We start from the raw sequence: 12,487 nt of genomic DNA on the forward strand, positions 1-12,487 counted from the left end.
GCGCTCCTTGCCTTCTGAGCGCTACCGTGTACTCTGCAAAAGAAAAGTAAAATTTTGAAATTTTCACCTCCTGTGGAATACATAAAGGGTTAACAACATTTCTAAAATCAGTTTTGAATAGTTTGAAGGGTGTCATTTCTAAAATGTAATTTATGAGTGGTTTATATTATGTAAGCTCCTCAAAGTGACTTTAGAACTGAATTGGTCCTTAAAGGGGTTGTCTTACTCAGTAAGTCGGCTTTATCATGTAGAGAAAGTTAATATGAGCCACTTACTATTATATTGGTATGATCCATATTGCTTCCTTTGCTGGCTGGATTCATTTTTGTATCATATTATACACTGCTCGTTTCCATGGTTACAGACCACCCTGCAATCCATCAGTTGTGGCCATGCTTGCACACTATAGGAAAAAGCAGTGGCCTATGTGAGCTCCCATGGTCCCGGCCGCTAGAGAGGCTGAAGCTTTTTCCTATAGTGTGCAAGCACGACCACTCCTGATGGATTGCGGGGTGGTCTGTAACCATGGAAACGAGCGGCGTATAATGTGATGGAAAAGTGAATCCAGGAAGCAATATGGACAATAACAGTATATTAGTAAGTGGATTACATGATAAATGCAACTTACTGAAGTGAGACAACCCCTTTAAAGTTGATTTTAGAAATGTTCTTGAAAATGTCAGACATTGCTTCTACAATTCTAAGCCTTCTAACGTCCTAAAAAAATAAAATAACATTACCAAAATGATGCTAACATAAAGTAGATATACGGTGAATGTTAATTGATGAGTATTTTATGAGGTATCACTATCTGTCTCAGTCTACTTTCACATTGGCGTTTTGTCTTTCCGTTTTTGAGATGCGTTCAGGGCTCTTACAAGCGGTCCAAAACGGATCGGTTTTGCCCTAATGCTTTCTGAATGGAAAAAGGATCCGCTCAGAATGCATCAGTTTGCCTCCGTTCAGTCTCCATTCTGCTCTTGAGGCGGACACCAAGATGCTGCCTGCAGTGTTTTGCTGTCTGCCTGACGAAGCGGAGCCAAACAATGTAAGTCAATGGGGACGGATCAATTTTCCCTGGCACAATAGAAAACTGATCCGTCCTCTATTGACTTTCAATGGAGTTCATGACGGATCCGTCTTGGCTATGTTGCAGATAATACAAACAGATCCGTTCATGACAGATGCATGCGATTGTATTATTGTAACGGATCCTTTTTTGCAGATCCATGACTGATCCGCCCAAAACACGAGTGTGAAAGTAGCCTTAGAAGCAAAGAAATTCAAATTTAGAATCCACATTTTTGGTAATTTTTTTGTTTTGTTTGTGTTTTTTTAATATAAATAAAGGTAAAAGATATTGACTCAAATTTACCATTAACATGACATACAATGTGTCATGAAAAAAAACTGTCTCCGAATGGCTTGGATAAGTGAAACCGTTCCAAAGTTATTACCACATAAAGTGACATGTGAGATTCGCTAAATTCGGCCTGGTCACGAAGGGGGTAACTGGCCTGGTCTGGAAGTGGTTATTTTATCACTATTTCTATTCATACTTTTTCAGGCGGAATGTTCTACACTTCTGAAACTAGTGGTGCAGCCAGGCCACACTATCTGGTGTCCTGGGCTCCCATTCTTCATGCTACCTCTTTGTGGCTTAGCAACACTGGCTTCCTACTTGCAGACTCCGATGAAGCGGGCAGCCGACTTTCCCGTCCTGTCACTCCGACCACTATGGGACAAGAGCGTAGCAACAAGGTGCCAATTAAGTCTCCGGAAGATTTGAACTCAGAGAAGTTTCACTTAATTCTTGGTATGTGGTTAATATATAAATAAGAGGCGATAACTACTACCTCAGGGGGCATTCACACAACTACCAGTTTTGCAGTCTGCAAATTGAAATCTGTGTTCTCTCCGCCTGTTTTGCGTCCCCCATAGAAATGAATGGATCCGCATGCAATTTTCAAAAAATGTGGATCGACACAGACCGAAAATACTATCCTGTGAGGGACTGGATGAAAAGGCCAAACCCAATGCTTACTTGAAGTATTGCTCCATTTTTAGAAAATACAGTTTATACCATTAGACTGCATGGAGGATTTGTTAGTCAATTTTTGAACGTGAAAGGGGTTTTCCAGTCTTTCAATATTGATGACCTATCCTCAGGATAGGTCATCAGTACCAGATCAGCGGGGGTCCCACACCCAGCACCCCCACCGATCAGCTGTATGAAGAGAAGGCATGTGCCGTCTTCTGTCTCTTCCTGCTCGCCGCTGCTATGTTGACAGTGAGCAGGAAAAGACACAGGGGACGGCACAGCTGATAGGCGGAATCCTGAGGATAGGTCATCAAAATTAAAAGCCTGGAAAACCCCTTTAAAATGATCTCATTACCTTGACAGAGTGCTTACCTGCTATTTATTTTCTTCAGTTTTGTTTTAGTTACGTTTTAGCCTTAGGCCTAGTTCACACAATCGTATTTTTTGCGAGTGTACGGGCCGTTTTTTTGTGTACCGTATACGGTCCATATACGGAACCATTCATTTCAATGGTTCCGCATTAAAAACTGAATGTGTTCCGTAAGCATTCTGTTTCCATATTACCGTTTTTCCGTTCCGTTGAAAGATAGAACATGTCCTATATTTGGCCGCAAATCACGTTCCGTGGCTCCATTCAAGTCATGGGGTCCGCAAAACAACCTGAACACATATGGAAATGCATCCATATGTCTTCTGTATCTGTTCCGTTTTTGCTGAACCTTCTGTTGAAAATGTTATGCCCAGCCCAATTTTTTCTATGTAATTACTGTATACTGTACATGGCATACGGAAAAACGGAAAGGAAACAGAAACACAACGGATCCGTGAAAAACGGACCGCAAAAAACTATAAAAGCCATTTGTTCGTGTGAACTAGGCCTTACTCAGGGCTTTAGTAAGTGATTGAATCGGAGATGCTTTCAAATGTACCTCCATAGGTACTGTGTCCATCCACAATACTTTTACGATGCTTGTTTGCTGATTGCATACAGACAGACCACAAAAAGAAAAAAAGAATCTTGTGGACCCTGCAAGTCATCAATCCGCAAAGCACTTCAGTGGCAAACCCCTACGCAATGTGGGGTTAACTATCCCCTTCTTCAGGCACATACTATAACGTGTCCATTAATACTGATACAATGTCATCTAGGTGCTTACTGCTCCCAACTTTAGGGATTCTTAAGTTTATGAGATCTCATAATGCATCCACTCACAGATGTTAGTGTCTCTAATTTCTCCAAATCAAATTAGATGTGTGTTACTTATTTTCTCTTTCTTTTGTGTTCCATTTTTCTCTAAAGGAATTTGTGTAGAATTTCTCTGTTGTCTCCCTGTGGATGCTCCTATGGAGAGAATTGCTGCTTGTCTGCGGGCTATGAAGGCATTATTTCAAAGTATCTGGCCGAGAGCTCATGTTGGGGCTGATCAGGTAAATAGCAATCCTAACAAAAAGTTACACATTTTTTAAAAGTGCTCACATTTTATTGTATAGGTATCATTTTGCTTTTCATTTTGGCAAATAGGAGTAAGCAGTGATACAGCTGCAAGGACAAGTCTGCTTCTATTGAGTTCTATGGAGCATTCTTGATCTTGCTCGTCCTACCACCACCTGCACTGTGTAGCCATTCTGAGCGAAAACGTTTTAACCCAAAGTATATTGTAATGTGTGAACACATCAGGGCAAATAAAATAAAAATGGTCTGTGCTGCCCATAGAAACCATTCACAGCAGAGTTTTCTTTTTTCAAGAGCACCATATGAAGGCTTACAGGCATGTCCGGAGAGGAGTCAGCCTGATTTTGGTCCCCTCTCGTGGATATGAAAGAGGAGCTGCTTCTGCTAGACAGCCAACCTTTTCATCACATTAGAAAACACAGAGAGGAGGAGGAAGCTCTTTGCCTGTGTCTGAATATCACAGCTCAGCAAAAGAAGATCCACTTGCAGGACCATGGGGCGACTGAAATCAGGTCATCCATGAAGATTTCAGAATTAAAGCGAGGACCTGACTCCTCTCCTGACATGTCTGTTTTAGTAACTATACTAACACCAAACATATACTTTAAAAAAGCCACACACATTATAAATATCATCTTTATCATTTCATAATGAATACAATTTGTACGTAAAAAATACTATGACAATACATCACAATAGTACATGGATCAAAGACAGCTAAGATGGTTCCCTCAGATCTGGGGTGCAACATTCCTGAAAGAATATACAATTAAGCCTATATAGATTAACTATGCTAGATATTGTTCATTAGCAGCACATCAATTTCAGCATGTCACTAACATATAGGAAAGTGCATTCAGAAAATGATCTAGCCAACAAGATAGTCAAATAATAAATTCAAAAATAGTAATGAGACCCACCACAGATCCGGGGACCAGCCAGCAACCCCGACGTACGTTTCGCCCAAAAGCTTCTTCCAGGGGGCATGTGGCATGTCCCAAGGAAGAAGCGTTTAGGCGAAATGTACGTCAAGGTTGCTGATAATATGATATGTGTGGCTTTGTTTAAAGAGGACCTATATCCACTCCTGACATGTCTGTTTTATAGTTTCATGCATTTCCCATGTAATAACAGTTCTGGAACATCTATTCTTACAACTCTATGTTGTGACATTCCTTTATTATTTGTAATAGAAGTTATGAATTAATTGCTAGCAGTCTGCAGTAAGGAAACAGAGGGGAGGTAACGAGACTCACAGACTCACTCTATCCAATCAGTAATGCCATTTTCATACTGTGCAGGTACCCCCTTCCCAACTTGTTAACACCCCTCTGTACCCTTACTGCAGACTGATAGCAATGAAGTCATAACTTCTAGTAGAAATAATATAAGAACAGCACAACATATAGACATAAGAATAGATGCTCCAGAATTGTTATTACATGGGAAATGCATGAAGCTATTAAAACAGGCATGATAGGAGAGGTGACAGGTCCTCTTTAGGTATATGTCTGGTGTTAGTATGATATTTATAACACTCCAAACCCACCAAATACAATCTCCCCATAGGTGGGTTTGGAGTGCTGCTTAGGGTAGATGCTCCAGAATTGTTATTGCATGGCAAATGCAAGTAGTTACTAAAACAGACAAGTCAGAAGACATGTACAGTCGTGGCCAAAAGTTTTGAGAATTACATAAATATTGGAAATTGGAAAAGTTGCTGCTTAAGTTTTTATAATAGCAATTTGCATATACTCCAGAATGTTATGAAGAGTGATCAGATGAATTGCATAGTCCTTGTTTGCCATGAAAATTAACTTAATCCCAAAAAAACCTTTCCCCTGCATTTCATTGCTCTCATTAAAGGACCTGCTGAGATCATTTCAGTAATCGTCTTGTTAACTCAGGTGAGAATGTTGACGAGCACAAGGCCGGAGATCATTATGTCAGGCTGATTGGGTTAAAATGGCACACTTGACCTGTTAAAAGGAGGGTGATGCTTGAAATCATTGTTCTTCCATTGTTAACCATGGTGACCTGCAAAGAAACGCGTGCATATGGCTACTAAGATTGCACCTCAATCAACAATTTATGGGATCATCAAGAACTTCAAGGAAAGAGGTTTAATTCTTGTTAAAAAGGCTTCAGGGCGTCCAAGAAAGTCCAGCAAGCACCAGGATCGTCTCCTAAAGAGGATTCAGCTGCAGGATCGGAGTGCCACCAGTGCAGAGCTTGCTCAGGAATGGCAGCAAGCAGGTGTGAGCGCATCTGCACGCACAGTGCGGCAAAGACTTTTGGAAGATGGTCTGGTGTCAAGAAGGGCAGCAAAGAAGCAACTCCTCTCCAAAAAAAATCAGGGACAGATTGATCAGAAAATATGGTGAATGGACTGCTGAGGACTGGGGCAAAGTCATATTCTCCGATGAAGCCTCTTTCCGATTGTTTGGGGCATCAGGAAAAGGCTTGTCCGGAGAAGAAAAGGTGAGCGCTACCATCAGTCCTGTGTCATGCCAACAGTAAAGCATCCTGAGACCAGTCATGTGTGGGGTTGCTTCTCATCCAAGGGAGTGGGCTCACTCACAATTTTGCCCAAAAACACAGCCATGAATAAAGAATGGTATCAAAAAACCCTCCAACAGAAACTTCTTCCAACAATCCAACAACAGTTTGGTGAAGAACAATGCATTTTCCAGCACAATGGAGCACCGTGCCATAAGGCAAAAGTGATAACTAAGTGGCTCGGGGACCAAAACGTTGACATTTTGGGCCCATGGCCTGGAAACTCCCCAGATCTTGATCCCATTGAGAACTTGTGGTCAATCCTCAAGAGGCGGGTGGACAAACAAAAACCCACTAATTCTGACAAACTCCAAGAAGTGATTATGAAAGAATGGGTTGCTATCAGTCAGGAATTGGCCCAGAAGTTGATTGGGAGCATGCCCAGTCGAATTGCAGAGGTCCTGAAAAAGAAGGGCCAACACTGCAAATACTGACTCTTTGCATAAATGTCATGTAATTGTCGATAAAAGCCTTTGAAACGTATGAAGTGCGTGTAATTATATTTCACTACATCACAGAAACAACTGAAACAAAGATCTAAAAGCAGTTTAGGAGCAAACTTTGTGAAAACTAATATTTGTGTCATTCTCTAAACTTTTGGCCACGACTGTACATTAGTACATTACTCTTTAGTAGGCCTAGCTGAACAATTGCAGGCTGCATTGCCTACTTTCCAGGTACTGTGTTCCCTGTATAATTTAACAAGGATTAGTCTGTGGAGTGAACACTTCACCTTGTGACAGTGACTGGATTAACAACTCGGTCTATTTCTGTGCTGGCCGTGCTGCAGCTCTGTAACCACTGCATAGGCTGCATGTAAAAATGTACTTGAAAATAGTTTTTTAAAGTGTTAATAGTTAATATTGGCACTGGAGACTGCAGAATCTTGACATGTAACACCCATAGCACGCCTGAATGATAATTTCTTGGGGTGGAGACCCCCTTAGCCTGACTGCGCCAGTTTTAGGACATGTTTCTACCCAAAGGACGGTCTCAGGTCTGTGTATTGTACCATCTTTATATCCTTCTTCTCAAGATTGAGCAATGGCTCTACTCTAATTTTAGTGGACTTTCTTTAGACAGTCAATTTTACTATTGGATTGCCAAAAAGCCTGTTTATTTACCTAGGGGTCCCTGGTTTAATACATTTGCTTGTTTGCCACACTCTATGCTCTCTTCTGGGATGTCTGAGCAGATACCCCATGTAAAGAATGACTGTGTGAAATCTAGCTTCAAGGGGGACTAATGCCAGAATCTGTGAGGAATGTGGCGTTATAATATGGGGGGCTGAGTTGGTCAACAGAACAAAAGAATCCATCAAACATCATGGAACCGGGAGGGATTATGAATTGCCCATCCATCACAGAAATAAACCTGTTACATATCTGCGACCTTGGGACCAAGGCGGACGTGTTCCTGGTCGTCTTTGGGGGTTTGGTGACAGGAAGGGGAGATACAGAGATGTTCCAGTAGGAACCTAATAACTGCACCATGTTTGGTCTCCACTTATAGCCGGAACCCAGCCGGATACGTTGCTGCCAGAAAAATCTCCCTGTGATCTTCCGGTGAGGAGCTATGATCCATAATGGGTTTCAGACATTAGTTCCGGGTGGCAGCAGCTATGGTGCCTGTTTGCAAGCGGACGCCATTTTTAAGTGCTCGGTTGCCAACGTAAATTTATATTGGGTGGTCAGGAAATAGTTAAATATAAGGTAAAACAATCAAATCACAAGCAGAGTAGTAAAACGTAAATAATCATCACTGGCCTACACATACCAAATTGGGGGGGGGGGGGTCATACAAGAGATAGGGATAGTATAGGGATTTGTGTATGTTATCTAACTATAATTACACAGAGTATAGAAGGTAATATAAAAGGAGACAGAAAGGGGACAGAACCAATCAATACTTGAAAATACCCTTATGACACACATACAAAGATTCTTTCCCTCTCAATTTGCGGCAAATAGTAATAACTGGCATGGCATCGCACAGTCATCCCACGTGATGATTTCATAAACTTGCCAAAGACTTGCTGCAGCAGAACTCTTTAATTGTCCTTGATAGAAAAGACTAATGCTTTGAAAATGGTCACTTTACTTAGAGATCTTTATTCCGATCTCTTCCCATTCTCCCTCCCAAAAAGGGATATCAGTCACTTTAAGTCTCAGATTTCCAGATTAGTGTGGAATTATAATGTTCCACGGATTCAGAGTAAATTGATGTTCTACCATAGAGTGTTGGAGGTCTGTCACTATCCTAATTATTGAGGTATCACAAAGCAGCCCAAATTGCACAATTAACAGCAGTAGTAAATTCTCCAGATTGGCTTCCCCTTTGGATCCACATTGAGGGTGACCAACTTTCACTGAATTCTCCCTGCTTATGTGGAATAATCCACACCTCCCAAGAAACTTAGTCATTCTTTCCTATCAGTCATTAGTCACTTATTCTCTGGTGAAGTGCTAAAATCGAGTTAAATTACAGGGTAACCAATCACCCGTGGTTCCTGTTTTTAGAAATCCTTTCTCCATAATGAGTTTTAACATTTGTTGTTTTTTTGTTTGTTTTTTTGCTGGATTCAGCAAAATGTAACTACATTAGGTAGCTTGACTATTTCTTTCAAATTGCCACTATACGAGCATTTCAAGAAATGTACATTCCTCCTCCCATGAAAACCAGATCTTCCATTTTCTTCGCTCAGTATTAACCTCAGAGGGGTGATGTCCCTCATCATACTTTTTTGAGGTGATTTGGCAAAAATAATTCTTCCAACCAGGGACTATATTTGCATTGTATTCTGCTTTTAATGTTCATCAGCAAGGCTCCAAAACCAAATGTATCCTACAGTAGGAACAGGATCTTGGTATCTCACTTTCTGTCCTCAGTGGCAACATTGTTGCACCACTATCTCTACAGCAGTTGCCAAGTCTCTCTCTTCTATGAAAATCTTTCATTGCACTTATTTATTACCTCTAACTATTGATAAAATCTATCCGTATTCCAGTTTTGGATTACAGTCTATAATCTTATTTATTCAGCAACTGGATACAATTCCAAGAAAGACCCCTGGGAAGCGGTGCTTACTAAATGAATCACGATAATTCCTCCAAATCCGTGATGGTTGATAAGCTTCTTCTTAGACACCAAACAGACTATTGCAGCAGCTTGGAAGAAATCCTCAGACTTTTGAGCAGTTAAAGGGCTTGTCCGGGTTAAGAGCTTAACCTTGACATAACCTGTTCTTCACCCCTCTAGTCCCTCTGAGTTGAGTATTGGAGCCTTACTTGCTCTGATGCTCTCCCTTGCCTTGCGCTGCATATCCGGTGGCGTACCAGGCTTCTGCTAGGCGGAGGCTTCTGCCTAGAAGTGATCCTGGTGACCTGTTTGTGTAGTACCAAGCCGGGCCCGGGTCCTATACGGACAAAGGAGGACCTCTCATAGTTCCAATTCTGCCCCCCTGGGTCGTTGGTTGATTATCCTCCACCTGCGTAGTTCCAGGGAGAATCGCTGACGTATTTCAATCCACCCTCTGGGTCTTGTGGTTGATAGTTCTCTAGCGTACTTCACAACGATCTCTGGGTTCCCAATCCGCCCTCTGGGGCCGTTTGGTTGATAATTCTCCACCTTCGCAACTCCCATGGAGGACAGCTGAAGTATTCCCAATCCACCCTCCGGGTCGTTTGGTTGATAATTCTCTACCTGCTTAATACAGCGGAGAACCTCTGCATTCCCAATCCACCCTCCGGGGTCGTTTGGTTGATAATTCTCCACCTGCTCAATACAGCGGTGAACCTCTGGAATTCCCAATCTACCCTCCGGGGTCGTTTGGTTGATAACTCTCCACCTTCGCAACTCACGTGGAGGACAGCTGAAGTATTCCCGATCCACCCTCCAGGCCGTTTAGTTGATAATTCTCCACCTGCGCAATTCAGTAAAGGATCTCTGCAGGATCCCAATCCGTCTTCCGGGGCCGTTTGGTCGATTATTCTCCACCTGAGCCATACAGTGGAGAACCTCTGGAATTCCCAATCCACCCTCCGGGGTCGTTTGGTTGATAATTCCCCACCTGCGCGATTCCAGTGGGGGGAAACGGGAACTTCCCAATCCACACTCTAGGGTCGTTTGGTTGTTAATTCTCTGCAGGCTCAATTTTATACAGGACCTCTGTTCCCAATCCACCCCCCGGGTAGTTTGGTTGATAAGCCCCCACCTGCGCAGTCCGCAACTGTTGGGGCAATTTTCCGAGGCGTAGACCTGCGCGCTAGCGGGCCACAGCAGGTCATCTTCTCCTTGAATATCTCCACACCCCATCCCTTCCGCCCCAGGTCACGCTCAGCGCACCCTCTCTCACAGGAGTGGGTCCGTCCGAGGGAGAGGAGGGTGAGGAGAATCACTGATTTGGGCCCTGACGTGAATCCAAAACAATCTCCTCAGATTGCGTCTACGGTGGACATTAGCACTCGTCGTAGGCATTACCCCCTTCCTTAGGCGGAGTAATTGCACTACTAGGATACGGTTCTGACCTTATACATTGTCCCCTGCCATAGGTGGACTAAGTACAATAACACTGTTTTCAGTGCATTCCCCCTTCTGTAGGAATTGTACCTCCACTGGGTTCAGTACCTGCCGTATTCATTAGCTCCTTCCATAGGTGGCGCGATTCCATTCTCACTGGTTACAAGGTGTGCTGTATACATTACCCCCTTACTCAGGTACTAATTGCTCTCCCACAGGGTACAGGATTGCCATATGCACTAGTTCTCGCCATGGGTATTAACCCCCCTTCTTCTTTTCCTGTGGCAACAGTTTGGATACGGTCCGACTGTCGCACTATCCTACCATAGGCGGAGTGTTGCGCGTCACTGTGCTTCCTACTTGTCTTACCCCCTTTCGCTAGTGATCTACTAGCGGGGGAGTACCTGTACATCTTCAGATTCTGCAATTCAACTGCGCCACGGCTCTAGGTGCCTGCGCTTATTTCATTAGGGGGCGTGGCAACAGTCGGTACTCGACGGTGCTCAGTACGCCTACTCTAGTGCTATATGAGTCCCACCAGTGGATACGGTGACTATTCCTCATTGTGTTCCTTTGGAGCTGGTTTTGGGCATGATTATATAACTCCTCTGTCTTCTGAGGGTGTTTACTAACATCACTTGTGTCCTAGAGACTCCCATCTCCATGGGCTTCCATTGTCCCAGTCGGTCATGATATTGTCCGCATCAGTAGTAGTGCGTACATCATTACACATATATGATGATTACGTGCCAACGGGTCAAGTGTTACACTGACTCTATACTCTCTTTCCACCATTAGTGATATGGGAGGTGGTTGTGCTGGCACTCTGGTTTAGCTTTGCAGCCTCCTCCGCGGCTTTTTATGCTGGTACTAGCGTTCGCAGTCGCTACAGTGGGGCATTCCCTCAGGTAGGGGTTCTACCCTGACGCTTGCTTGGCGGTTCTTCCTGTTCAACGCCCTTCCCAGGTGGAGCGTTTAAGGTTAGCTCTCCTTCCCTGGGGCAGTATGATACCGTGGCTTCTACCGCATTCCTCTACGGTATGGGGGTCCTGGAGTAGCTATTACATACTCTGGCTCCTCCTGCACGGCTCCTTCGTCAGGTGACGGATTCTTCTATCACCGTATTCGGTGGCGTACGCTGCATAGCCTGCTCCTTAGGCGGAGTATGGCACCGCAGCTATCATCCGGTGGCTACTTCTGTGTACTGCCAGTCTCGGATGGGGAATAGGCTTCGCCCTTCCCCCTTTCTCCTTATGTTTCTTCCTTCTCTGGCTCAGGGTTCACTCCGCAAACCTTGGTAGCTCCTATGTTGCTACTTCCCCTCATCTATGTTGATGCAGGGTATTGGTTCTGTGTTTTTGTTTTTGTTTTTTTCTTCTTCCAGTCTTGTTCCAGACTGACTGTTGGGCTGTGACGTTTCCTATATTCCTCCTTCTACAGGTGAATCCTATCCAATGTGTTGATTCCCTGGCTTGCGGTTGGGCATGCCTCATTCAGGCGTGTTTTTTCTCGATAGTTTATCAGCCAGCTTCTCAGTCTCCCCACAAGCCTGGTCGGCTCGGGGGACATTGGTGGACCACTTACCGTTTCCGTGGAGAGCTTCCCCTTAGCAGGGGTGGATCCTGGGTCCGGGGTTTTTGCTTGGACATTAGTTCTTGGATGGGTAAGGTTCGGCGCTGTGTATCCTTTCCAGTGTCCTCTGACCCACCCAGGGCCCACAATACCTTCCTCCAGGGAATGGCCATAAGGTTCCTCCATACCATCCTCCTTTACCGCCTTGGGATCGGACCTTAGTTTTTTCAGCACTCCGGAATTCTCCCCTTGAACCTGTCCTGGAAGGTGTTTTTTTTCTTGTGGCTATCACATCCATCAGACGGGTGTCCGGGTTGGGGCACTCTCTTGCAGAGCACCTCCTG

The 12,487-nt window shown here is 43.9% G+C and overlaps 1 protein-coding gene across 1 annotated transcript in view; it reads left to right on the top strand.

Annotated features, from left to right (window-relative positions):
- Positions 1 to 12,487, top strand: part of HEATR5A (HEAT repeat containing 5A) — a 154,185-nt gene that overhangs the window by 117,946 nt on the left and 23,752 nt on the right. Inside the window, exons 28-29 of the mRNA XM_044271730.1 lie at positions 1,568 to 1,816; positions 3,342 to 3,469. Of these exons, the coding sequence (XP_044127665.1) occupies positions 1,568 to 1,816; positions 3,342 to 3,469 (377 nt within the window). The remainder of the gene's footprint in view (positions 1 to 1,567; positions 1,817 to 3,341; positions 3,470 to 12,487) is intronic.

Source organism: Bufo gargarizans, chromosome 11, assembly GCF_014858855.1.
Source record: "Bufo gargarizans isolate SCDJY-AF-19 chromosome 11, ASM1485885v1, whole genome shotgun sequence".
NCBI lineage: Eukaryota > Metazoa > Chordata > Amphibia > Anura > Bufonidae > Bufo > Bufo gargarizans.